This window comes from Ambystoma mexicanum, chromosome 9, assembly GCF_040938575.1.
Source record: "Ambystoma mexicanum isolate Mex_15411 chromosome 9, UKY_AmexF1_1, whole genome shotgun sequence".
In the NCBI taxonomy this organism is placed as follows: Eukaryota; Metazoa; Chordata; class Amphibia; order Caudata; family Ambystomatidae; genus Ambystoma; species Ambystoma mexicanum.
In genome coordinates, this window is record NC_090931.1 from 1,440,585,503 (window position 1) to 1,440,610,168 (window position 24,666).

Genomic DNA, 24,666 nt, shown 5'->3' on the forward strand with positions numbered 1-24,666 from the left:
AAAGAAACTGGAACGCTATCGAAACTGAGAGGGGGGCTGAGGAGTCTGAAAGTTGCTTAGAATCTGAGAGTGGCATTGAGACATTTTAGAAAGTGTAAAGAGCCTGACAGGAGTGTTAAGAAGTCTGAAAGACGCCTAGAACTTGACAGTGATATTGAGAAGCTTTCCACAATGTCTGAAGTCTTTGAGGGTTGCTAAGAAGTCTGAAAGAAGCCTAGAACACGAGAATGGCACTGGGAAGCTTTAGAACGTGTCCGGAGACTGAGAAGGGTTCTAATAAGTCTGAAAGAAACCGAGAAACTGAGAGTGGGATGGGGACCCTTTTAGAAAGTCTTAGAACATGAGAGGGGGTAACGTGTCAGAAAGACACCTGAATCCCAAAAGGGGGATTGGACATTTTTAGAAAGAACACGAGAAGGACTGAGAATTGTAAAATACTTGCAAAGACTTTGAGGCACGAAATAGAAAGCAGCAACATGAGGAAAGGAGTAGAGAGTGGGGGGAGCCGACCCTGAAAGGCTCTGTGAGTCCGTTAGTAGAGACCTAACTACTCGTGAGAAGCTCGGTCTTCTAATAGAATAAAGAAATGCACTTTGGGACAAAGTATCTATCTCCTTGTTTTATTAAGAACACTTTGCCACATCCCTGGTTCCGTTTTTGACTGTTTTGAGTTAAACATTTGTGAGAATCCATCATCCAATCAGGGCTCAAGTCGAGGGTACATGCGGGTGGACTGAGTACACCCACTTTTTCAGAGGGTGAACTCAGCTCCCCCCACCCCCCTACCCTCCACTAAAATGAGAAACATTGAATGTCCTGTTTGAATTTATGAATTAAATCCAACATCAGTCGTCAGGTTTGCAGGCAGGACAATTCACCACAGCACAATATATAACCTGATGAAAAATAACAAACAACTAAAGCATTTGGGTACTGCAAGTTCCACAGAAAACATTTGTATTGGTTCTTGGATTTTAAAACATGCACACTTTTTATCATTTTCAAAAACACTATTAGAAGAAAATATCCTCTCTTGGTTTTGTGCGTGTGTTGATTTTATGAAAGACAAATGCCATTAGTCCTGTGCAATTTGGGTGGTTATGCAAAGCCAATTTAATGAAATGTGCATATTTCACCGTGATACGCTAATTTCTGGCGATGTCACATCACGTTGCGTTTGTTGATGAGTTCCCCACTTGAATTCTTCCGACTTGACCCCTGCCTCCATTGTAAACTGTTTTGATGCCCTCATTTTTATTCAACTTTCTAAAACAACGCTTGCTCTTTTTGTTGTGGTCCCTCTATTTTTTTAGTGTAATAATTTGTAGAGGCAGCCCGTTGATCAAAATATAATATGTTGTTCATGTCCCTGTGTTGCAGTTTGAGCCGCTACTCTAAAATACATTGACCGCACTAAACACATGCTAAACATCGCTCCTGTCGTCCGTCGTCTTGCATTGCCTGGCCTCGGCTATTCCTGCTTCGTTACCTATTACCATATGGGTATAGTGTTCTTTTACTTCACAGCTAGGTTTGCACCTTATAAATCCCATACACGCATCAATGTTGTCTAAGTTAAATTACATTACATTATAAGACACAACCAGTACCTGTGCAGTCCTGTAGGCCAACCCTAATGAAGAGGACCTCCTCTTTGCCGCCCTGATGAAAGCCATCTCAAGAAACCCTGTCAGAAACAAGTCTTTCTTATCATTGGTCCCTCTGCCACTCAGATTGTACCACCCGACTCTTTGAGGACAGGCCAAATTCTACCTTTGCTGAAGATACCCACCCTCAACCAGATGACATTGCAAACTACCACCCATTCAGATATTTTGCATAAGAAAATGATGATGAAGTCACCATGAAGTACTGAAACAGCCACCATCCTGGGCATCGACGATGCCCTCGGCATCATAGTCAAGGGGGACCCCTGGCTACTAGTCTTGCTTGGCCATATTGACTCCTGAACCTGCTCAATATCCGTGTCTCCTGCGTGAGTTTCGGCAACATAGAAAACAAAACTTGCCTTGCATTAAGCATTTATCCACTATCCACATCCTGACTTTCCATGGCAGCTCCTAACACCTACATTGATAGATTTAATCAGAGTCCACATGCCCACATTTACGCCTGGAGAGTTGATAAAATACAGAAACTCACTCCAGAACTCTGGGGTACCCTATATTTTCAGTACAGTGCTCAGGAACATGGTACGCCAAATAGGAATTTGTGGGACCGTGGAGCAAAACAGACCTCATCCACTTCTTCGACTGGTTGCTGGTACATCCTTTGCTGCCAAATTGCCCGCCCTCCTCAGTTGTTAGCTCCCAGTTCTCTTGTTTATCTGCTTCCCTCACCGGGTTCTTCCCCCTATAATTGTAAAGCCCCCGTTGCTTCCCGAAGCCAGGGCCGCGCTCAATAATTACCCTAAGAATAACAAGAAATAATAATAATAATAATTCTGCAGTTAGCAATTAACCACAGGGGTACAAGAGGAAATGTAGATCCTGCCGCTGAAGCCAAATCAATTCTGCCGTGAGAACGTATGGAGAGAATGATGTATGATGTGCCGTGGCAATCGCAAGCTCTACCACTGTTGCGCAGACTGCCGAGGCTTAAGCACATGCGATCCAAATGGACGGCTTGAGGGCACCACGAGCCCTTCACGCAATCTACGTCACTCCCTCCGGGTACACCCAACTGGTAGTACCAGGTCTGCCAGCACGTTGATATCTCAATCCACTTCACGCTCTGAAAAACTTGTGTATGAGCGCGATAGAAATAAAATATCAATTCAATTCAATACACCGCAAATGTTCTGCACTTCCTCTTGCTCAAACTCGAGACGTCTTGGCTACATGCACCCAACCTTAAGCAAACAAATCCTTCCTTCACTGCATATCCTTACCTACCTCCTATTGTGAGCTTCCAGCAATTTTTTTCAACTACCTCTAATCCCACCTTCGTATCTCCCCACCACCGACAACAGTTTGGAAACCCAACTGTGGGCACAGTATGTAATATCCACTTGGACAAGCCTCGGCAGCGAGAAACCACTAAGGTCCTAGTCAGGGAAATATACATGCTAAGCTTGCTCGCTAGATATAACCAAGAAATTGAGTGACAAAGCTTGCTTTTGTTCAAAGAATGCCTTTATTATTGACTATAAATCACTTTTATTGCATAGGTCAGTCCGGTGCCTTTCTGCCGGGATTGAGGCGGGCTGGAGAGCAGCTTCTCTCAGTGCTGGATCCTGCGGATGGACTGGATCTGGTTGGTGTGAGCTTGTGTGCTGTATTCGTTGTAGTTGCGGTACTCTCCATTGTGCCTGTCTCTCTCCAACACGTACTGGTACCCACGGTATCCTGGGTACTGGTATGCCACCCAGCTGCAGACAAGAAAATCAGAGCAATTATATGAGGGTCAGCCTGGGACTCAGAAAAGACAGGCGTGTTTCCAGTCAACATATTGTTACTCAGCTCTAGAAAATAAAACCACTTCCTGCATTGAAACTTAACTTCCTGTCATGTGATAGTGTTCTCACTTCCTGAATTCAATTTGATGTGAAGATGTCATTCCTTTGGTTGTCTTTTCCCACATTTACCTTGATCAAAGATGCTAATCCCAACAACCCTAATGTCACTTCCTGCTTTTAACATGGCTGAGTGAAATCACTCCCTGACATGTCTAATGCATGTACTTCCTGTGACTAGTTGTAGCCATACACATGTCATTTCCTGCATTCCATGGTATGCTGCTGCCTTCCAGTGTCAGTGATGTTCTGTCCACACTACTTGTAGTGGCGGCTGGGGAATTTTTGAACTAGAGGGGCGTAAATGTATTTGCCTAATATGCAGCAGCGACCAAACGCAGCAGGGAGCTCCAACCAAACAATGGTGGTCCTGGGGGGTTCTCCCCTTGAAAAAAGCTTTTAAATAAAGGGTTCAAATGTTGCATTTTACAGCACTTTGCGTGAATAATTGAAAAAGCCACACGTTTTGCAATCAGTTTTGCATCATAGCATCTGGAAAACCCCAATAGATGCAAGTCACCAGCAGTACACAGGACCATTATCCAATGCATTTTCATGATGCCTTTTCCAACTAAATGTGTCAGTATATACAACATTTTCATGCTGGCTATGGCCATACATGTCCATGCATGCTGCACCAATATATACCAATATTACCATGAAGGATTCCCAGCCAGGAAAAAAATGCCATGCCACAGAATGAAAGTATATCCAGACTGGCTTTACCAAGATAGGCCGGTGTATCAAATAATCACACTTATGTTTTATTTTGCCCTTGATGCAACATACAAACATGCTATAACACACAAAGTATATATGGCTAAACTAGAACCACCAATATAAGCCAGACCTGCGACGTAATAACTCTCAACGTGTTTGCTTTACCATCAAGAAAAAAGTAACAAATGCCATGCCACGGTAAGAAAGTAAATGCACGCTGACACCATCGGCCAAGCTAGCCATATAATAAGACTTATCGTGGTTGCTTTAATATAACTATAGAGAGTGTGGTGTAGGGTTGCCAGGATTCTGCCAAATAATCCTGTGATTCATCTGCACTTCTCAACTTTCACTGGCTCTCTGTTGACTGTATGGCAAGTTCAAGGCACTATGTGTTGTCCACATACAGGGGCTGCCTTTTCATTTATGCATACTTTGCCGAGGCATCGCTGAATGGACCCACTGCTCCCATAAAGGATACATCATTAAAATCCCAAACATAAGAAAGATGCTATGGGAATTTGGGGGCACACTTAAGGACTTCCCTGCCATTGGCCCTCAGAAGGACTGCCCATTATGTGTGCATCTCTTTGCATCAGTTTCATAATTCATAAACAGCTAAACAAAATCCTCAACCCACAACAAAACAACCTCAGTTTTACACCTCTTGAATCATCTTCCAAAACCAGTCACTGGACAAAACACCCAAATCACCCCAAGACACTTGAGCCATCCCAGCTCTCCCATAACACCCTCTGGAATACCTCACTATCCACCTAGAAAGCACACACACACAGACGCAGCACAACACCGAGTCTCTTCCCGCTACTCCCCATGGCCACCCCTTTTTCCATTCCAGATTAGTGTCTGGAGACCATGAAAATATCAGTAGTGCATGGAAAATCCCAATAACATAATGTTATTAGACCCAAACTTGTTTGCTTCGGTACTAAGATGCCCTTCCTGTGTGAATTGTGACCTTTGAGAAACATCCACTAATATTCAAAATGCTCTTAATATCCTGCCAATGTTGCCGGCAGCTGAGCACCGCAACAGATACAACCAGAAATCTTCATGTGCCTAAATAACCACCCAGGAGGCTAAGAGCTGTGCGCGTTGCCGCATTATGCGCAGCACAAAAGCAACAGCGTTAGTCTCACTGAGGTATTTGGAAAGATTTGGGGTGATCCACCAGTGCTTTGGTGGTGACACGTCATTGATTAACTTGAATGTTGAAAATGGGTGCCCTCTTCAACCCAAGGTTGACATCACTTACCTCCCAGAGTTCACCTTGATGGAAGCCACTTCCTTGTTGCACCAGCCCATGGCCTGCAGTGAGGGGTAGTCATCGCACAGCTCAAACTTGCGGCCCTGGAAGTTCTCGGCTTCGTGCAAGGTCACCTTACTGTCAGTGTGGTTCTGTTACAAAGCAAGAAAAGTCACATTACAGGGCTATTATGCATGTCTATGCAAATAGGATGAGCATACTCGTCCTCAGCACTCAACAGGTTAAATGACTTTGGGGTAGTTGGGCTGCCACTTCTCCAACTCCACCTACGATTTCTCAAGTTAAACAGAGACTAAAGCCAAAAACCCTCTGGATGCCAGTAAGGGGAGTTTAGAGGTGTTTGTTTGACTGTTTATGGTTTTTGATTGAGTTTAGGTGTTTTCTTTGTTGTTTGAGGTGGATGTTGGGTTAATTTTTTAAGTTTGGGCGTGATGCTTATTCTTTTCTCTTTGGTTATTATATTTATGTTTGATTCAAACCGAAGCAACCAAACACATCTCTCAAAGCTCAATTTAAAGCGATGTTTCAGTGGGGAGCGGTGCTGGTGGTTTGAGTTTGGGTATTGTATTGGCTGTTTGGTTTTTGATGTTAAGTTGGCTGTTGGGGCTCTTCTGTTATTTGTTTCGATTTTGAGTGCTATGTTTGCTGTTTGAACTTTAACCACAAAGTTTTAGCAAGACCAGTATTTCTTAAATTTAAAAAAATAATCATTTTAGGTTTCAAAGTTTGCTTGCAAAACCTGATTAGAGACTCCGCCTTCACTCGCCATATTGTGGATATGTCAGCCCCTGCATGTTGGCTATATGTTGGCATCTTCAACTAGGAGCTCTCCAGTTGTTTTGGACTATGACTCCCATGATTCCTCCCACGTGACTATGACGGCTAGCGCTGAGGGGATGTGTAGTCCAAAACTGGTGTAGTGGCCAAGGTTGCAGATCCTCATGAGGTGTGGGAGAAAGAGGCAATATTTTAGGACAAGCATGCATTTTCTTGTGCTACAGAGAGAGGTGGCACTGTTCAATCCTGGGTCCAAATTCTCATATATTTTGGGTCCTTTGAGGTCTGCACATAGGGTAGAGCGGGGCATTGTTCAGGTTGTGCGGCTTCTGCATTATGGGATGAGGGAATTGTGATTTATTTATTTATTTATTTATTTGTTTGTTTGTTTATTTATTTTGCCATGTATATAGTGCACATAGCCCAGAGGCATCTAGGTGATAACTGCTTAGTGTATGTGCTATGTAATAGCATTTGCTGATGTCTGTTTGGTGTGTATAACTGGATGGCATGTGGTGATTGATGTCTGGTGCCTGTGTATCCTGGGATGCCATTGATGATGACAACTTGTGAACTATAGGGTGGAATTGGTGGTGACTGTGGTTGCATTGGTGATAGCTTTTCAGATGGGGGTCAGTGATAACTCACCATGGTACTATCGGAAACTAGTTGTGATTGCTGTTCAGATGAGTGTGTATTATGGCATGGCAGATAGTTACGGCTGTTCATTCTGTGCACTGCAGGATGACCACTGTTGATGGCTATTTCCAGTGTGTATTATGGGATGGTAGATGGTGCTCATGAACATAAGTTGGGGGAGCTGTTGCTGATGACTGCTTGAATGTCTATTCGCAAATGGAAATCATTACTGACCTCTCAGCCAATGAGAATGCCAAGAGTGCAGTCAATAATTAGTGGTATTGACTGCATTCTGAACATTCTGACTTCAAAACCAGACAGGGAAGCAATAATGCAATTTTCAGGGATGTTTTCTTTCAATAAGACACTTCGGGGTCATTCCGACCCTTTAGGTAAGGGGATAACGGCGCTGGTAAAGGTGCCAGAGCCGTCAACCCCTTACCGCGTCATTATGAGTACTGCCTGGCCTTAGCGGGTCCCGTGAGCAGCCCAGCATTCTAACAACGGGCTTGTTATTAACGGGACCGTTGTTAGCATGCTCCCCATTCCCATTGAGCCCTATGGGGGCTCGAATGAGACTGGAGATGTTCAGGGTCTGGGTTCCTTGAATGAGGAATCACCAGGCCCTCCAAGGTTGGAATGGCCCAGTAATTCCTCATTCAAGGAACCCAGACCCGGTACCCGGTAAGGGGGTAGCCATGCCGCTAATAGCGGCATGGTTACCTCCTACCTCATAATGACCTCCTACCTCTGTAAGAGGACCTGTTTTTTCACTGCAACTGCAACATCCTATTTAACATACCAAAGAGAAAGCTAAACTGGATAACATGTTTTCAGTTTCTTATAGACAAACCGTTTACTTTTAATTGTATGGCCAGTCCATGCTCTTGTTAAACCTTCTGCAGTTAAGCCAAGTTTGCAAACGAAATGCTCAACGTATGTAGACAACCTTGTTATTTAAAGACTACAAGATGAAACTGCATTTAATTTACTGAGTTTGTCGATTTACTTTCTGTTATTAAGCTAACGATTTTACTTCACCACCAAAACATGATTTACTAGTACCACTATGTACTAATCGTCTTATAGACCTCGCGAGGGGTCATTATCACATTCAAGCAGCCATCAGCAACAGCTACCCGCAGCTTACAAGCTATGATAATGACCCTTTTGACAGCGGGTCATTATCCTGCTATAATGACCCCTCCCTCAGTCTATAAGGCTATATTATGGGATAGTAGATGGTGCTCATGATCATAGTGTGTACGGTGGGGCAGCTGTTGCTGATGACTGCTTGAATGTGTATTATGGGATGGCACCTGGTGATATGAGATGCCAATTGCTGGTGTATGTTTGGATTACAGTCATTAGTAACTGATCAGATGGTGTGTTATTGAATGCCATTTTGTGATGACTGTTTGGAGCATGTATTATGGGGTAGCAGCTAGTGGTGACTGGTCACGGTGCGTATTATTGGATGGCATTTGGAGATGACTGTCTAAGACCCTTATTCGGATGGGTGTGGATGTAGGGGACTGAAAAGAAGCATTCCACCTTTTACACCCGATGTCTACTTCATTCTGGTGAGGCCCTCTGGGGATTTCTTCATACTTTGGTAATCATTTGGAGTTCCTGCATCGTGCAGGGAATCCTCAAGCTAGTACGCAGGAATCAGTATTCTAAACCCGCGCACTGGCAGACCATGCACACTTTTCCTACACTAGGGAAATACTGGCGAAGTCCATTGGAATGAACGGTGCAATGATGGTGGCCATGTTTGTAACAGGGGTTGCCACAGAAGCATTCCCAGGGCACCTGCGTGCGTGGCCAATATCCCGAGTGAACCATCACATCTGTGTGTGGAGAAGCACGGAAAACCAGGCCACCCTGGGTTCCTGCGCCTTACACCTTATGGATATACATGGCTCCATGAACCATTTTGGTCATGGCTAGAGTACAGACGTGTTGCTAGGTCTGGAAAAGATCAGGGGCTAAGCTAATGTCAGGACTGGCGAGACTCGCGGCTAGCTGGCATTTTGGTTGTAGCACCTGAGCTTCTATCCGGGGCTACAACCCAAAGACCCGGGGCTATAGCCCCGTCAGCCCCCACACCCCTACCAACGCCTCTAGCTAGTGACGGAACCCAAACTGGCTTAGAGATTCCAAGCAGACAGAGTCAACGGTCGCCAAAGAATGAACTCGTAATGAGTATTATTGGATGAGAGTTTGTAGTGACAGGATGAGTGTGGATTATATAGGTTGAGAGTTGCCAATGGGTGTACAGGGCATTGGATGGCATGTGGATCTATGAGAATTCATTGAATACCATTTCACTGAATTCTTTTTACTGCTTCCCCCTCCTGTTCGCTCTTGATACTCCCCTCACCCTTCTATATACCCAGACCCACACCCAATCTACAAATGTGTGGTCAAATGCAGCAAAATACTTACGGTGTAATGGGATTCGATGAAACTGGCCTGCGATGAAAAGGGGCATTACCGTGCCTTTGCGGTGGTAACATGACAGCGGGCTGGCCAAGGATGAACCTTTCTTTCATGGAGTGTTGCACTCAGACAGTAAAGTGAAAGCTTACCGCACACTTGACTGGTCGGAAGGAGAGGAGATGCTCAGTTCTGTAGCCGCTGTTGCCACTCCAGGCTTCCCACCGGGGATAGTCTCCCTTCTCAAGGATAAACTGCTGCCCTTGGAATTCTGGGTACTCAAACCCGAGCCATCTGTTAGGTGAGGATGGTAAAACATGGCTGAAAATATGCCCTGAAGCAAGGGTTTTTCAGGCTGTCCCAGAATGCTTCACTCTGCGTTCCTTATGCCACCTCTACTACCCAGCAGTTCCACAGAGCATCTAATCAACTACCCAAATACCTCTCCCCCTCTAGTCCACTTACCCACTGACACTTAAGGGACCCTCACCTTCTAAACCACAATCACATATACCCTCAGGGTATCTCAGCATCTAATCCACTACACCATAGTTGTTCAACTCCGGGCCTCAAGGGGGGATTTATGTGGGATTTTCAGGATACCCATCATTAATATTCATGAGATAAATTTGCATACAATTATTCTAAATGAATGGACATTTGTTGTCATGAATATTAATGAGGGATATCCTGAAAACCCGTCAGGATTTTTGCCCACGAGGACTGCAGAAATCCCTGCACTACACCAACTGCCCCGGTAGGCCATAAAAGTTCTGGTCCACTATTCAACTACCAAACTGGGAGCCTCGCCTTCTAATCGACTATCCTAACTACAGTGTAGGGACTCCAGGGCCTCTCACATTATAATCCACAGCCCCGGTTGTGCTGAAGGACTACTTTGCTTCTAATTCACTATCCAATTAAGCTTCAGGGGTCTCAGAGCTCCTCATCTGTTACCCACATAGCTTGCAGCTCCCTCCTTCTGATTCACTGCCCACCAACCGTGCGGGACCCGCCCACTACTCTGCCTACTCTGCGATCTGCTCCTTGTCCATTACCCAGATACTCTCAGACACTACCCTACACACCCTGCAGTGCCTCTCTGCTTCTGAACAACTTCACCACATGCCATGAAGACCTACTTGGTTCTGGAGCAATGACCACATACATTGCAGGGGTCTCGCCTAGCTTTCAGAACCTCAGAGCTTTGGATCTGCTATCCCCTAACCTGTAACACATCTCTGCTTCTGATTTACCACCTGCCATACTCAGTCTCACTGCATTTTATTTGTTAGTTTAACAGGGCTGAAGAATCTATCAGTGCGCACTCTCGCTGCATGCGCCCCGCCTACATCACTTCATCACCACAAAGGCCTCTCATTTTCCCTATTGCTACTAATCCTCCCTGGCAGGACCTCTTACATAAAATCCGGGGTTAGGAAACATTTTACTCTCCAATTGCGGCCAACATCTTCCATCAACAGCAACCATTATAGTCAGAGATGAAGGATTATGGGAAATGTAGACCAAACCATCTGGAGGGCAAGAAGTTGATTGCCCCTGATAATCATTCGATTGACCTACATTGCATGTCTTCTTCCCATCTCCAGCAAGTCTTCTCAGACTCGTGAAGGCTACTACCATCAGCATCTCACTGCCACATCTATAGTGCACCAACATGTGATGTCACTTTTGTGGGCACCTCACTTTGCTAACAACTCCTCTGGCTTCCCCTGAAGCCCCTCCAACCTTCCCAGACGCTGCTTCTGAGCAGGGCTTGCAATTTCCCATGTACAGATGACTGCCATGCACCCAACCCCCCAAGCAGCCTCACAGTCCCACTGCAGATATAGGAAACAGCACAGTACATGACACAGCCTATACCAACCAGGGTCCGCGATACATTGAAACGCGCAGCCCCGCGTCCAGATAACATGGCAGGAAATGGAAAGTGGGCAAAGCAGACAAATTTAAATTACTGTTCTGGTGACACTCTAATCCACAAGATAGGAGGTTGAGAAGTTCATAATTGTCACCAGAACCCTAATGTGGTCTTATAAAAGTGTGGAAGTCCTTAGAAGCTAATAATATGTTTATTAAATTATTTCCTTTGCTTGACTATGCCATAAAAAGTTTGCTTCCTGAAATTGAACAGCACTAAGTAGTAATCTGGAATGTGGAAAAAGGAATCATTATTGTATGTTACACGTACTGATTAGGTCATAAGTGGTTCTACTGTTATTGCAAAGATTTTGGTTGATTTTCTTAGCTATCGTGCAAATATTTTCTTGTTTGGTCCTGGTTTTAAGGATGCTGGATGAATATTGTTAATATCTTAAGAGCAATGACATTCTAAGCTTCAAGGAAGACACATCAACTGTTTGTTTGCATATCCACAGCTTTGGGGGACCAAAGGCGTCTGTGTATTTATTGCAGGGCCTGATATACTTTTCTACAGCTACTCAATTTTAAGAGAATTACAGCTTTCCTGCTTTGGAAGAGCTTGAGAACCTGTACTCCCTTCCTTCTTCTTTCTGTCCAATAGCCTCAGATTCAACAATGTCTTTTATCGTTGAAGTTGACACGGTATAATGACCTGAAAATACACGCATTCTTCACCTGGAAGATTTCCAGTCGACCCTACTAGGCCAAAATCATGGAAAAGTAGCCGTTCTTGCGTCCTTGTCAAATGGGACTTTACCATTCCTGGCAATGGTACACTTGACGGACTGCCAAAAGTTGAATAATTTGCGCAAAGCGACTATTTTCAACTAGCCAAAAAAATGATACTCTGACAAATGATTCTTCATGCGTTGCTAGTCTCTAATGCAGCTTCACGAGTGGAATACTGCTTCTCCATTTTCTGTGGCGGATGTCAACATCTTCACTGTAACGTCAAACACATTTTCTATTTGTCCATAAATTGACACATTTTGGCCCACCAAATTTGAAATTACTGCAGGTAATGTGTCTTGCCTTTCATACGATAATTTCTAGGATCTCGGCAGTGATTCCATCTTCTGTGAAGATCTCTTCATCTTTAAATAGGGAACTGTCGCCTGAATCTACTTTCTGAGATAATGGAAGACATGGATGCAGCCATGTTCTTCCGGGCGTCTCAGGAACTTCTTGGAAAATTCCCTCTGGAAAAACGGATACTTTTTTACCTCAGGGAGGCTCCGAGACTTTTCTGAGAATGACAGATCCTCTGAGAGGTTTTTTGTATTCGCTGCAGCATCTTGAAGAATTCAGCTACAACTGTTGTCTGATTCTATTCTCCATTATGCAGCCTTTTAGTGGCAGCCATGTTGTTTTTCCACATACCCCTAGTGCATTTCCTTATATTTTAGAGCACCTACTTTTGCATATGTAGTTAAATGTAATCATTTTCTTATCATGATACAATTTATCTATTTGCTATGTTCTATAGTACAGTGCTTGCATCTACTGCAATCCCTAGTATTCGATTGTTAATTAGCTTTTGTATTTGCATGTGATGACCTTAATTAAAGAACAGAAACAGATTCATTGAAACATCCAAATATTTGTCTTTTTGTCATAATGCAGAAGAAATTAAATGGCAAACTTAAATTGGTAACTATGGTGAATTAATTGAATGTTTCTGTGTTTTCTTTATCCTTAGGAAGGAATTTGACTGCCTTTAGGAAAACACTTAAGTCCTTCATGTTGACGTGAGTCTACAGGGTCTTCCCTTTTCTGCTCTGCCTTTTTTTTTTAACATCTACGCCTAGGCGCGCTTGGTTCCCTTGGGATTTGCGCATTATAAATGATACCAATGAAATGAAATAAATGTAATGTTGACCTACCTAAGGGAACTAATTGACTGGTGAGGAGAGAAGCTGAACTAAGTAAAATCATTAAGTGTCCCAAATTCACTGGCCCGTGAACAGGCAGTGATTCATCGTGAACTCTTGTTTTGGGGTTTATGCTCACACTATGAGCGAGTACTATGCTATTCAGTGAGTTTTACAAAATAAGACCAGATCATACATATACATTCAGATGCAACTACATACATAAATAGGCAAACACACATGCTCTCTGGGACACTTACGGGCCGTTCTCCACCTTGACCGAGCGAATCTTGCGGAAACCCCTCTCCAAGATGTTGGGGCATTCGATCATGAACTCACAGCGCTTGCCTTGGAAGTTCTCCTCCTCCCAGACGGTGACCTTCCACTGGCCCAGAGTCTCCATGGGTTGGCTAGTCATTGTGTGGCAGTGCTCTGAGGGGAATACAGTGTTGTTAGCAGGCGCGGTATGTAGACATTACTGTCTCATACGCTGTGCTGCTTCCTAACAGCACAGCAAGCTAACTAGCTATAAACCTCGGCTAACATTCTTACTCAAAACCCATACCTGATATGATGATCATGAAATGCTATGAGCCATGAAGAAGTTTCTTGTGTACGAAACACGTGTCGGCTGATACAAATGTGATCAAAATGAACACCACAAATAGAATTCCCCTTGGGTAAGTGACCATTTTTCATGTATTGCTTGCATGAACAAATTTACAAGCACACCTGAATCACAAAAGCTGGGTTCTCATTGTTATACCTACATTTTAATGCCCAAGGTTGTGCGTTAGTTGGGCAGAGATGGCAAATAAGTGAGCTCACACACAGGAAGATAAAGTGGTCTGATGTAAATGAAACACGTTAGTTGGATCTGTAAACTTGGTCTAACAGCTTATACATGTGTCAGAAACCTGGAGACAGTGGGAAGAGATTTCAAAAGTAGAGAAATATGCAAAAACGAATTATGATAATCCTGTTGAAGGCAAAATTCAATCAAACATAGTTCTCTCTATAAACACTCCACAATGCAGTGATATGATATCCCAGGGACCAGCTGCGGCAACGTGTGAAATGGGGCGAGTTAAGGTCAAGCCACTGTATTTTGTTATTGTGGTATGACGTCATAGTACAGACGAGATGTGGTAATCTATTCTGCAGATCTTTGCATAGGTCTGTGCAGGTCGTATGCATTCCAACATGGATACAATAAATGTATTCAACCAGAGATAAACAGAGCGATCTGTTATCAGTGCCTTGAAGCCCCGCAGGCTGTTCTAACTGAAATAGACCTAATCAGTTATAGAAATGTTGGGTTTCTTAGGCGGTCAATATGATATCCCCAATGGACCAATCAAATGTGATTATAATTTCTCCAGTGGGCCAATTAGATTCATTGAATTTATGTAATGTCTATTATTGTGAATGGGCCAATCCCAAATGGATTAATTGAAGATGATATCAGGACAGTACATTCAATGCAAACATCAGATCCATTGATGGTTTCCACAATGAGCCAATCACCTCCGTTGAGGATGAGATTTATATTGTCATCTATGAAAAAGTAGTTATTTTGAGAGTGAAGCAATATATAGAAGCCCAAATCGACCAATCAGATCCCTTCAGCATAGTTCCCATATCGTCTTCAACTGCACAGTCAGATCAATAGATGGTGATGTGATGTGCGCTGGGTGCGACGTAGCAATCAAACAATGAATGTTGATATAATTGTAATATTGCCAACAGACCGTTCCGGGTCATTGAGGATGGAGTCTTGTAAAGCATCTTGAAGGCGCCGCCTACATCACATGAAGGCGATGTCATGTTCCTTTTGGGTGTTTGATGCTAACTTCAAATCTATTTTGGGTGATGTCATTTGGAGGCTCAGTAATGAACCTGTCACATGTATTTGGGGTTCCGCCTACTACTCTGACTAAATATATTGACCAGTGCATTTTATATAACAAGGGCCATGATCTTCATCATAGCAAAGTGCTTTATGAGGATGGGACCATAGTCTAACTCCAGTGACAGAAACGTGCCATGATAAGCCATAGCACCATGTTATTTAAACAAATGTATTATTTTATTTATTTATTCAAATTAAAAATTAAAAAATAAATGTATATAAACAAACTTATGTAATTAAACAAGTATGCTTTGACACAGTGAGAACATGTTTTCAATCTGTTTGTTCAGTCCTACTCTGCTTCCTTGGGGCTCTAGGATACTGTCTAGTCAATATGAATGCCAATTGACAGCATGTGCTATGTAAGGTTAAGTGATGAGACAGGCAAGCTTGGTCATCCTTACATGCCAAGGTTCTCTGCCTGCCCCAGGCACCCAGTGTCTCCATATGGGCCAAGAGTCTGCAACTTGAGGCTCTCCAGACATTTAGGACTTCGACTTCCGTCATCCCACGCGAATCACTATGCTGGCTAGGGATGATGGGAGTTGTAATCCAAAACATGTTGAGACAAAGGTTGCAAACCCCTGCCTAATTGCTATCAGTCTAGCTCTAGAATAAGGGGGAATGCAAAACACGTTTCAGACTAAAGTTGCCTCTTACCAAACTTCACCAAGGTGATTTATTTATTTCACAGAGGGAGCAAGAAACGTTTCAAAAGCTCGATCGCTTGGGCTTTTGAGTGCCTTGTTCCCTAAGGGCAAAGACTTCTTGCATATGTTGTCTGTGCCAGAAGGCTGCAAGGAGCCATCTCCAACCTGTAAAGAACCTAATCAGAGGCCTGCCCCAAAACTTCCAGGATCTGACCGTACCGGCCACAAGCCTGCTCCGAAGCAGACAATCCAGTGTATTGTGTTTTGTGCTCACAACATGAAAATGCAAAATGTGACATTTTTACATGTGGCACAAACTTTTTTAAATGCCACTAAAAGCACAAAATACAGTAATTCGCCCACCTGCCACATACTATCATTGGTGTGATAGACAAGCCCATGTCAATTTCTGATCTCCAGTTCCCAGAGCACCATTGGCGCCAAGACCCTCAGATCACTTAAATGAAGGAACTCCCCTTATGAGAGACTCTTTGCAATCCGGAGGCACAATATGAGAATTAAACACTGACGTATGTAAGTTTAGTATCGATCTATAACTATTTTAATTAATCATACATTCAGAAAAGGGTATACATGTATGCAGCAGTATTTCCGATTATTTGCCGCAAAATGTGTAAACCAATGCCAATTTAGCCATGGGATGTGGGAGTCTGCCCATCTTCCAGTGACCAGCCTGGAAAGAGTCTGATTAAAAAAACAAGCAGCCATCCCCAACCTGGCAAGATTCTGAGCCTACCTGCCTGAAGCCTTCCCCAACCAGCAAGGACTCTAACCCACCTTTCACAAGCCCACCCCGCCAAGTCTGGACCCAGAACCTACCTGCTAGGGTGTGCTACAACCAGGCAGGAGTCTGACCAAACCTACCATGAGCCTGACCCTTCATGCCCGAAGCCTTCCCCAACCAGCAAGGACTCTATACCTACCTTTCACAAGCCTGACACGTCAAGTCTGGAGACAGAATCTGTCTGCCAGGGGTATGCTAAAACCAGACAGGAGTCTGACCAAACCTACCATGAGCCACACCCTTCCAGCCCGAAGCCTTCCCCAACCAGCATGGACTGTACCCCACATATCACAAGCCTGGCTCCGAGCCTCGCCATGTCTGGACTCAGAAACTGCCTGCCAGGCGTCTGCTACAACCAGACAGGTGTCTGACCAAGCCTGACCATGAGCCAGGCCCTTCCTACCCGAAGCCTTTTCCAAACTGCAACGACTCTGTCCAACCTGACACAAGTCTGCCCTGCCAAGTCTGGACCCAGGAACCTGCCAGACAGGTGTATGGAACAAGCAGCGAGGAGTCTGACCAACCCTTCCATGAGTCAGACCCTTCCTGCCTGAAACCTGCCCCAACATGCAAAGATTATACCCCACCTTTCATGGGCCTGATGTGCCAAGACAGGACAGCGCACCTGCCTGCCAGGGGTATGCTACAGCCTGACCAAACCCACCAGAAGCAGACTCTTCCAGCCCGAATCCTTCCCCAACCTACAAGGACAATATGATATGTCATTTATAACGTGCCTGAACACAAGTGTTTCTAGGCGCGACAAGATAAGGGAGGGAACACAGAGGGATGAGAAGATAAACGATCTAACTAGGCCTTGTGTCATTCAGATCGTGCAAGTGCGACGATGTAAAAGTGCAGGGGGAAGGGAGGAGGGGAGTGCCAGGGACAGAGTAGGGAGAAGTGCAGTCAGGGCAGCATTGCTCTAAGTGCAGCCAGGGCAATGCAGCTCTGGGCAAGTGCAAGTAGGCAGGGGACAGTGGGTAAAAGTTACAGCTCCTAGGTGCCTAGTAGGCCCAGAGGCAGTGCAGGGGTGACTGATCATTAAGGAACCTGGTACCCAGTAGACTTTGAGGGTAGACAAGCAACCAGTCGGTGCAGGAGACAGGTAGGTTAGCAGGGAAGAGAGAGAAAGCAGAGGAGCAAAGGAAGGTCTTGAGCTGCTTCCAGAACTTCATGTGGCTCGGCTGAAGTTCGAGAGGGACAGGGAGGCCATTCCAGAGGGAGCCACGTGCAGAGGAGAGAGATCTACCTCCAACTCTCTGCCTTGAAAAGTGACTAACCATCAGAGAGTTTGAGGTAGCTGAGGAAGGCCTCGAGAAGAAAGGTATTTTGGAAGAGAAAGTTGAATGTAGTGTGGGCCACAGCCCCAGAAAGCCTTGTGGACAATTCAGAGGGTCTTGAACTTGATCCTTGCAGCCACTGGGAGCCAATGGAGAGATTTCAGGGCTGGAGAGATATGGTCCCTGGGCTTCAGGCCAAGGACAAGTCTTGCAGTCCTGTTGTGGATTAGTTGCAATGGACGGAGAGTAGAGGAAGGTAGATTGAGAAAGAGGCTGTTGCAGTAGCAGCCTAGAGAGAGCCAGGGCTCTGGAGAGGATTGGGGTTGGAAGCCCCTAGCTGAAATGTTCGAGGGAGAAAAGATTGAAAGTTATTTTTCTGAAAAAACTTTCGGTCTACTCTCCCCTGAACATTTCAGCCACAGGCTTCCAACCCCACCCACAGCCCCACCCTCACCCCCCTAGATACCTTGCGGTAGCCCCTGCAGCAATTGCCACCAAATGGTGGTTTTGGTCAAACTATTGAGCCGTTCTGAATTTTCAAACAGTCGAAATTTGGCAAAATCTCCCATTCAGTATTTTATTTTTCATCTTTTGGGACGTTTCCCTCACGAGACAGTGTGCTTTTGGGGGAAGTAAGAAAAGGAAGAATGCCTCCGAGGAGGTGCAGCTGGTAGTAGGCCTTCTTGGCAAGGTTTGTGATGTAAGGAGAGAAGGAGAGAGTGGAGTCGAAGATGACACCAAGGTTTTTAGCACAGGAAGGCAAAGGAAGAGGGCCCAAGGAAGGCGGCCAGAGAGAGAGAGGGAAAGCGGGAGCAGGGGTCACAATGAGAAGGATCTCCATCTTACTGACATTAAGGCAGAGATCATTGGAGGTGCACCAATCCTGAATCGCCAATGGACAGTCAGGAATGAGCGAGAGGGGATACTGAGGGGAGCCTGAAAGAGAGCTGAGTGACATCCGCGTAACACAGAAAGTTTTAGGAGAAGGTAGAGCTCAAGTGGGCCAAAGGGGCCAAGTAGACATTGATGAGCCAGGGTGAGAGGATAGAGCCCTGGGGAACACCACATGTGGAGAGAGGGGTGGTGGAGAGAAAGGACCCAAGTTTTCATCGAGCCGTTTGATCAGGATAGCGTGATTGACTGTGTCAAAGGTGGAGGAAAGGTCAAGGAGGATGAGGACAGAAGGAAGGCTAGTGTCAAGATTAGTGAGCAGATCTTCACCAGTGTTCAGGTGAGCAGTTTCCGTGCCTCTGACTGCTCTGAAGCCAGACTGATGGTCATGGAGATAACCAAAAATTTCAGTGTGGAGTGTAAGCTGGGAGATGGCCAGCTTTTCCAAGGGTTTGCCCAGGCGTTGCCCAGGAGTTATACCCCACCTTTCACCAGCCTGCCCCACCAAGTCCGGATCCAGAACCTGCCTGCAAGGGGTATGCTACAGCCAGACAGGATCCTGGCCAAACCTGCCAGGAGACTACCTCAAGCTTCATTTACCTGGCCTGACCTGTCAATAACCTGGCACATGCTACCAGGATCTGGCCCACATATGCAATTAGCCTGCTCCCAACTTGCCATGAACCTGTCCAAAACTGCCTGGTGCCAGGACCCTGTTTGCCCTGCTGGGAGCCTACCCCAACAAGCCTGGAGACAGAATCTACCTTTCAGGAGACTGCCCCAACCATACAGGATCCTGCCAGCATTCACTAGTCTCATGTCACAACCTGCCATGAGCCTCCCCCCAACCCTAACCTGCAGAGACTCTATCCGACCTGTCACAAGTCGGCCCCACCAAGTGAAGACCAAGCACCTGCCTGTCAGGGGTATGCTACAACCAGGCAGGAGCATGACCAAACCTGCCAGGCTCCTGTCCCAACCTGCAAGGAGCTTACCCTAACTCCAGTAACCTGCCACACACTGCCAGGATCCGACCCACACATGATATAAGCCTGCCCCTAACTTCACACGAATCATCACCAACCTGCTAGGAGACAGGACCGTATGCCACTTGTCAGGAGCCTATCCCAACAAGCCAAGAGACAGCAGCAACATGTCAGAAGTATGTCCCAACCAGGCAGGATCAGGCTAACCTGAACCTGTACCAGGCTAGTGTCCCAACCTGCCCGGAGCCTAAGCCCAAACTTTATGATCTTAGACAAACTGTTGGTAGCCTTCCACGACCTGCCAGGTGCCAATCCTGACCTGTCAGTTTCCTGATGCAACCTACCAGCATCCAACCCCCGTCCTCCGTGAGCCAGCCTCAAGCTGCCAGGAGCATGCAACAACTTGCCAGGCGCATGTATCAACAGGCCAAGGGCCTGCCCCAACCTGCCAGAAGCATGAACTAACTTGCCAGGAGCCTGACATAACCTAACCGAAGCCTGACCCACCCACCCATCCAGAATCATATTCTAACCTACCAGGAATTTACCCTGACCTACCAGAAGCCTACCCCAATCTGCTAGTGATCTGCCTCAACCTATGAGGAGCGTGCCCCAGCCGGCTAATAGCTTGCTGCGACTTCCCTCCAGCAAGTCCCTCTCGACATATGCGACTTCCCTCCAGCAAGTCCCTCTCGACATATGGGACTTCCCTCCAGCAAGTCCCTCTCGACATATGCGACTTCCCTCCAGCAAGTCCCTCTCGACATATGCGACTTCCCTCCAGCAAGTCCCTCTCGACATAAGCGCTCCATGGGTATTACCAGCAAGTCCCTCTCGACATATGCGACTTCCCTCCAGCAAGTCCCTCTCGACATATGCGACTTCCCTCCAGCAAGTCCCTCTCGACATAGGCAACTTCCCTCCAGCAAGTCCTTCTCGACATATGCGACTTCCCTCCAGCAAGTCCCTCTCGACATAGGCGACTTCCCTCCAGCAAGTCCCTCTCGACATATGCGACTTCCCTCCAGCAAGTCCCTCTCGACATAAGCTCTCCATGGGTATTACCTTGTGCGCCAATGTACACCTACCACTATGACTCATGCACCACCACCAAGTACACACACTTTCTTCTCACTGCTGGTTCGCTCGCAATAACTTTTGTCTAAGGGTTATGCCTTGTGCACCAACATGCGGCAAACAAACAGCTAACCTACACCGCTGTGTAGATCCGTGTTTGCCTAACCGTCCTGTAACTGAATTTTAGCTAGAGCGCATGCGCGAGCAGGCGCACACGTCTCGTCTAACACTTCTCGCGTTTTCTTGTCAATAGCTGTCAGCCACTCTTCTAGGTTCTGTTGCAATACACGAGCAAACGCACAGCTCACCACACCGCCGTGATTGCCCTGAAACTATCCTTTAAGTTATGCCCCAGCAGATCTCCCTGCTACGTACGTGGCGTTACGTAATAACGTCTTTTCCATCCAGTGCCGAGTTCACAGCACTTGAACACACGCGCATCTTCCTTCCTGGCAACCATCCAACACTGGGAACGGGTTTCTAACATTGCAGTAGGTGTCTGACTTCTGCTAATGTACTGCAGTAGTGCATGCAGCTCTGCCAATGCACCCCAATCACCACGTTCAGCACACATCACCATGGGTGTCATTTTGGGGGGGACAGGGGTGTTTGTCCCCCCCAACTTTCATGGCACACCATGTTATCCCCATTCATTTGGCTGGGGATGTCATGCCCCCCCCCCCCAAAACAAGTTACTCCACTGCACATCACATGTGCTTCTGCAATGGTCTCTTGCTACAGCAGACTGCAGAGCTGAGCTGTAGCTTCACCTGTGGCATCATGACTGATCCCCCCAGCACAGTCTACCGGTGCACCCAACAGGGACTCTGCAGGCAGCTCTGCCAATGCACCCCTTCACCACATCATGCGCGCCTCTGCAATGCTCTCTTGCTACAGCAGACTGCAGTTGGGCGCTTCAGCACCACCTGTGGCCTCATGACTGATTCCCCAGCACAAATCTGAACCGGTGCACACAACAGGGACTATGCGTGCAGCTCTGCCAATGCACCCCATCACCACATCACGCGCGCCTCTGCAATGCTCTCTTGCTACAGAAGATACAGTGCTGAGCTGTAGCGCCACCTATGGCATCATGACTGATACCCCCAGCACAGTCTTCCGGTACACACAACAGGGGCTCTGTGCGCAGCTCTGCCAATGCACCCTCGAACCACATCATGCGCGCCTCTGCAATGCTCTCTTGCTAAAGCAGACTGCATTTGGGAGCTTCAGCATCACCTGTGGCCTCATGACTGATTCCCCAGCACAGTAAGGTAGGGACCCTCACACCTCATTCATGCCCAATAACATAGGGGCCAATATGTATGCCCAATAAAATAGGGGCCCTCACACCTTCTGTACTGATGCCCAATAACACAGGGGCCCTCACACATCCTGTATTTATGCCCAATAGCATAGGGGCCCTCACACTGTCTCTACTGATGCTCAGTAACACAGGGGCCTTCACACCTCCTGTACTGATGCCCAATAACACAGGGACCCTCACACCTCCTGTACTGATGCCCAATAACACAGGGGCCCTCACACCTCCTCTACTGATGCCCAATAACACAGGGGCCCTCACACCTCCTGTACTGATGCCCAATAACACAGGGATCCTCACACCTCCTGTACTGATGCCCAATAACACAAGTACCCTCACTCTTTCTGCGTTGATGCCGACACAGGGACCATCACACCTTCTGAACTGATGCCCAATAACACAGGGACCCTCAGACCTTCTGTACTGATGCCCAATAACACAGGGAACCTCACACCTCCTGTACTGATGCCCAATAACACAGGGACCCTCACACCTTCTGTACTTGTGCCCAGTTACATAGGGACCCTCACACCTCCTGTACTGATGCACAATAACATAGGGCCCCTCACACTGTCTCTACGGATGCTCAGTAACACAGGGACCCTCACACCTTCTGAACTGATGCCCAATAACACAGGGACCCTCACACTGTCTCTACGGATGCTCAGTAACACAGGGGCCGTCACACCTTCTGGACTGATGCCCGATAACAGGTCTAACCCTGTGCTTGAAGCGTGCCCTGCTGTAATTTCAAAGGTTGTGCTGTACCCATGGACCAGCACCATATGGGGTGGAAATTGAAGGGATGAGGGGACTAAATAAAGCGTACAGAATTGCAGGCTCCCTCACCCCACAGCAACGCAAAAAGGGGAAAACATGGCAGAGAAAATGCCATATCCCTTTGCTGTGATGTCATGGCAGATGATTATACATTTGTTAATCCCCTGCCATGACGTCATGGTAGAAAGATATGGTATTGGTAAAGGGCGAATCACTTCCTGATTAACAGGTGATGCGCACAAGCCATCAGACCAAGCACGCCCCTCCCGCCTTTCATGAAGAGTGAAAGGAGGAGGGAGGGACACACATAGCAAACACAGAGTCGGCTGCACACGCACTCCGCGACTCTGCACGCCAGCGCACTGCATGCACACTCAGCGCACTGCATGTCAGCGCACTGCATGCACAGCGCACTGCATGTCAGCGCACTGCATGCACAGCGCACTGCACGTCAGCGCACTGCATGCACACTCAGCGCACTGCATGTTAGCGCACTGCATGCACACCCATCGCACTGCATGTCAGCGCCCTGCATGCACAGCGCACTGCACGTCAGCGCACTGCATGCACACTCAGCGCACTGCATGTCAGCGCACTGCATGCACACCCATCGCACTGCATGTCAGCGCACTGCATGCACAGCGCACTGCATGCACAGCGCGCTGCATGCAAATCGCTAGCAACAGGTGCAGCTCGATTAACACTTATCATGCCGCCGGAGTCCCACGTGTGCAGTGCGGCGGTCGCTCTGCTTTTGGTGTGTCTCGGAAAGGTGGGACTGGCGTGCACAAGATCACACGTCGCATCGGGCAGGCAGGGACTAGCGCAGAAGAGATGCAGTGCAGACGCACTGCTGGGGCCCGGAGCACTGTGTGAGGTGTAATGTCGCATCGGCAGTCGTGAGCAGCAGCGCGGACCTGTCCTGTTAACTTCACTTGCCGGATCATCACGTACACATAGCAAACCTCCTGTTCCATGCCAGTGCACCACACTAATACCACCACAACCCGCCATCACAACTACACAAATCCCGGATGAAGTTCCAGCCCCTGCTGGGGGGCTTCAACTCGTACTCACATGGTCTGGCGGGGCACAGGCTGCAGGCGGCGCTGATAAGGGGGCTCTGTCCCGGGCTCTCCTTTTATACACCCCCACGCGCCCGCCGGGATGTGCAGAGCGTGCACTTCACACTGCCAGCTCAGCAGTGGGTGCCGCTGGACAGAGCCGGTGCAGGGGAAAGGCCCCTGGGCCCATTGTGCAGGGATCAGAGAGCACAATAGAAAGTGCTGGGCTGTGTGTCCAGGGCTTCTGGCAATGCTAGGCTGGCACTGACGGCGTCATTCCAGCAGCCGGGAGGTCACAGCATGGCAACGAGCGCCCCTCTCGCTCAATCTGACCAGCAAAGAGCCCACCCACACAACGGCCAACGAAGTGAAGGGTGTTGGGAATTAAATGAGTCCTGCCTTCCTGTAGCAGTGGGATATCACATCCCCTGGGACACTTACAGGTGGAAAGTCCCCCGATGTGCCAGTGTAGCAGGCTGCCCCTCCTCCACGCTGGGTAACTCAGCCCGTGGTGCCCTTACAAGTGAAATGCCCCCTCTTGTGCCAGTGTAGCAGGCTGCCCCTCCTCCACGCTGGGTAACACAGCCCCTGGGGCCCTTACAAGTGAAATGTCCCCTCGTGTGCCAGTGTAGCAGGCTGCCCCTCCTCCACGCTGGGTAACACAGCCCCTGGGGCCCT

At 47.1% G+C, this 24,666-nt stretch overlaps 1 protein-coding gene across 1 annotated transcript; it reads right to left on the minus strand.

The window, feature by feature from the left end:
- Window positions 1-3,137: 3,137 nt before the first annotated feature.
- CRYBA2 (crystallin beta A2) lies at window positions 3,138-24,069 on the minus strand. The gene is made up of 5 exons (XM_069617396.1): window positions 24,002-24,069; window positions 13,477-13,648; window positions 9,554-9,695; window positions 5,532-5,674; window positions 3,138-3,391 (listed from the first exon to the last, which is right to left on the minus strand). The coding sequence occupies exons 2-5, from the start codon at window positions 13,632-13,634 to the stop codon at window positions 3,244-3,246; spliced, it is 591 nt and encodes a 196-aa protein (XP_069473497.1). The 5' UTR covers window positions 13,635-13,648; window positions 24,002-24,069; the 3' UTR covers window positions 3,138-3,243.
- Between the last annotated feature and the right edge of the window lie 597 nt (window positions 24,070-24,666).

Coding starts and splice junctions, on each gene's coding strand:
- CRYBA2 (XM_069617396.1), bottom strand. CDS start 13,634: ATGACTAGCCAACCCATGGAGACTCTGGGCCAGTGGAAGGTCACCGTC. Junction 9,696..13,476: donor GTCAAGGTGGAGAACGGCCC/GTAAGTGTCCCA, acceptor CTCACCTAACAG/ATGGCTCGGGTTTGAGTACC. Junction 5,675..9,553: donor TCCGACCAGTCAAGTGTGCG/GTAAGCTTTCAC, acceptor GCTTTGTAACAG/AACCACACTGACAGTAAGGT.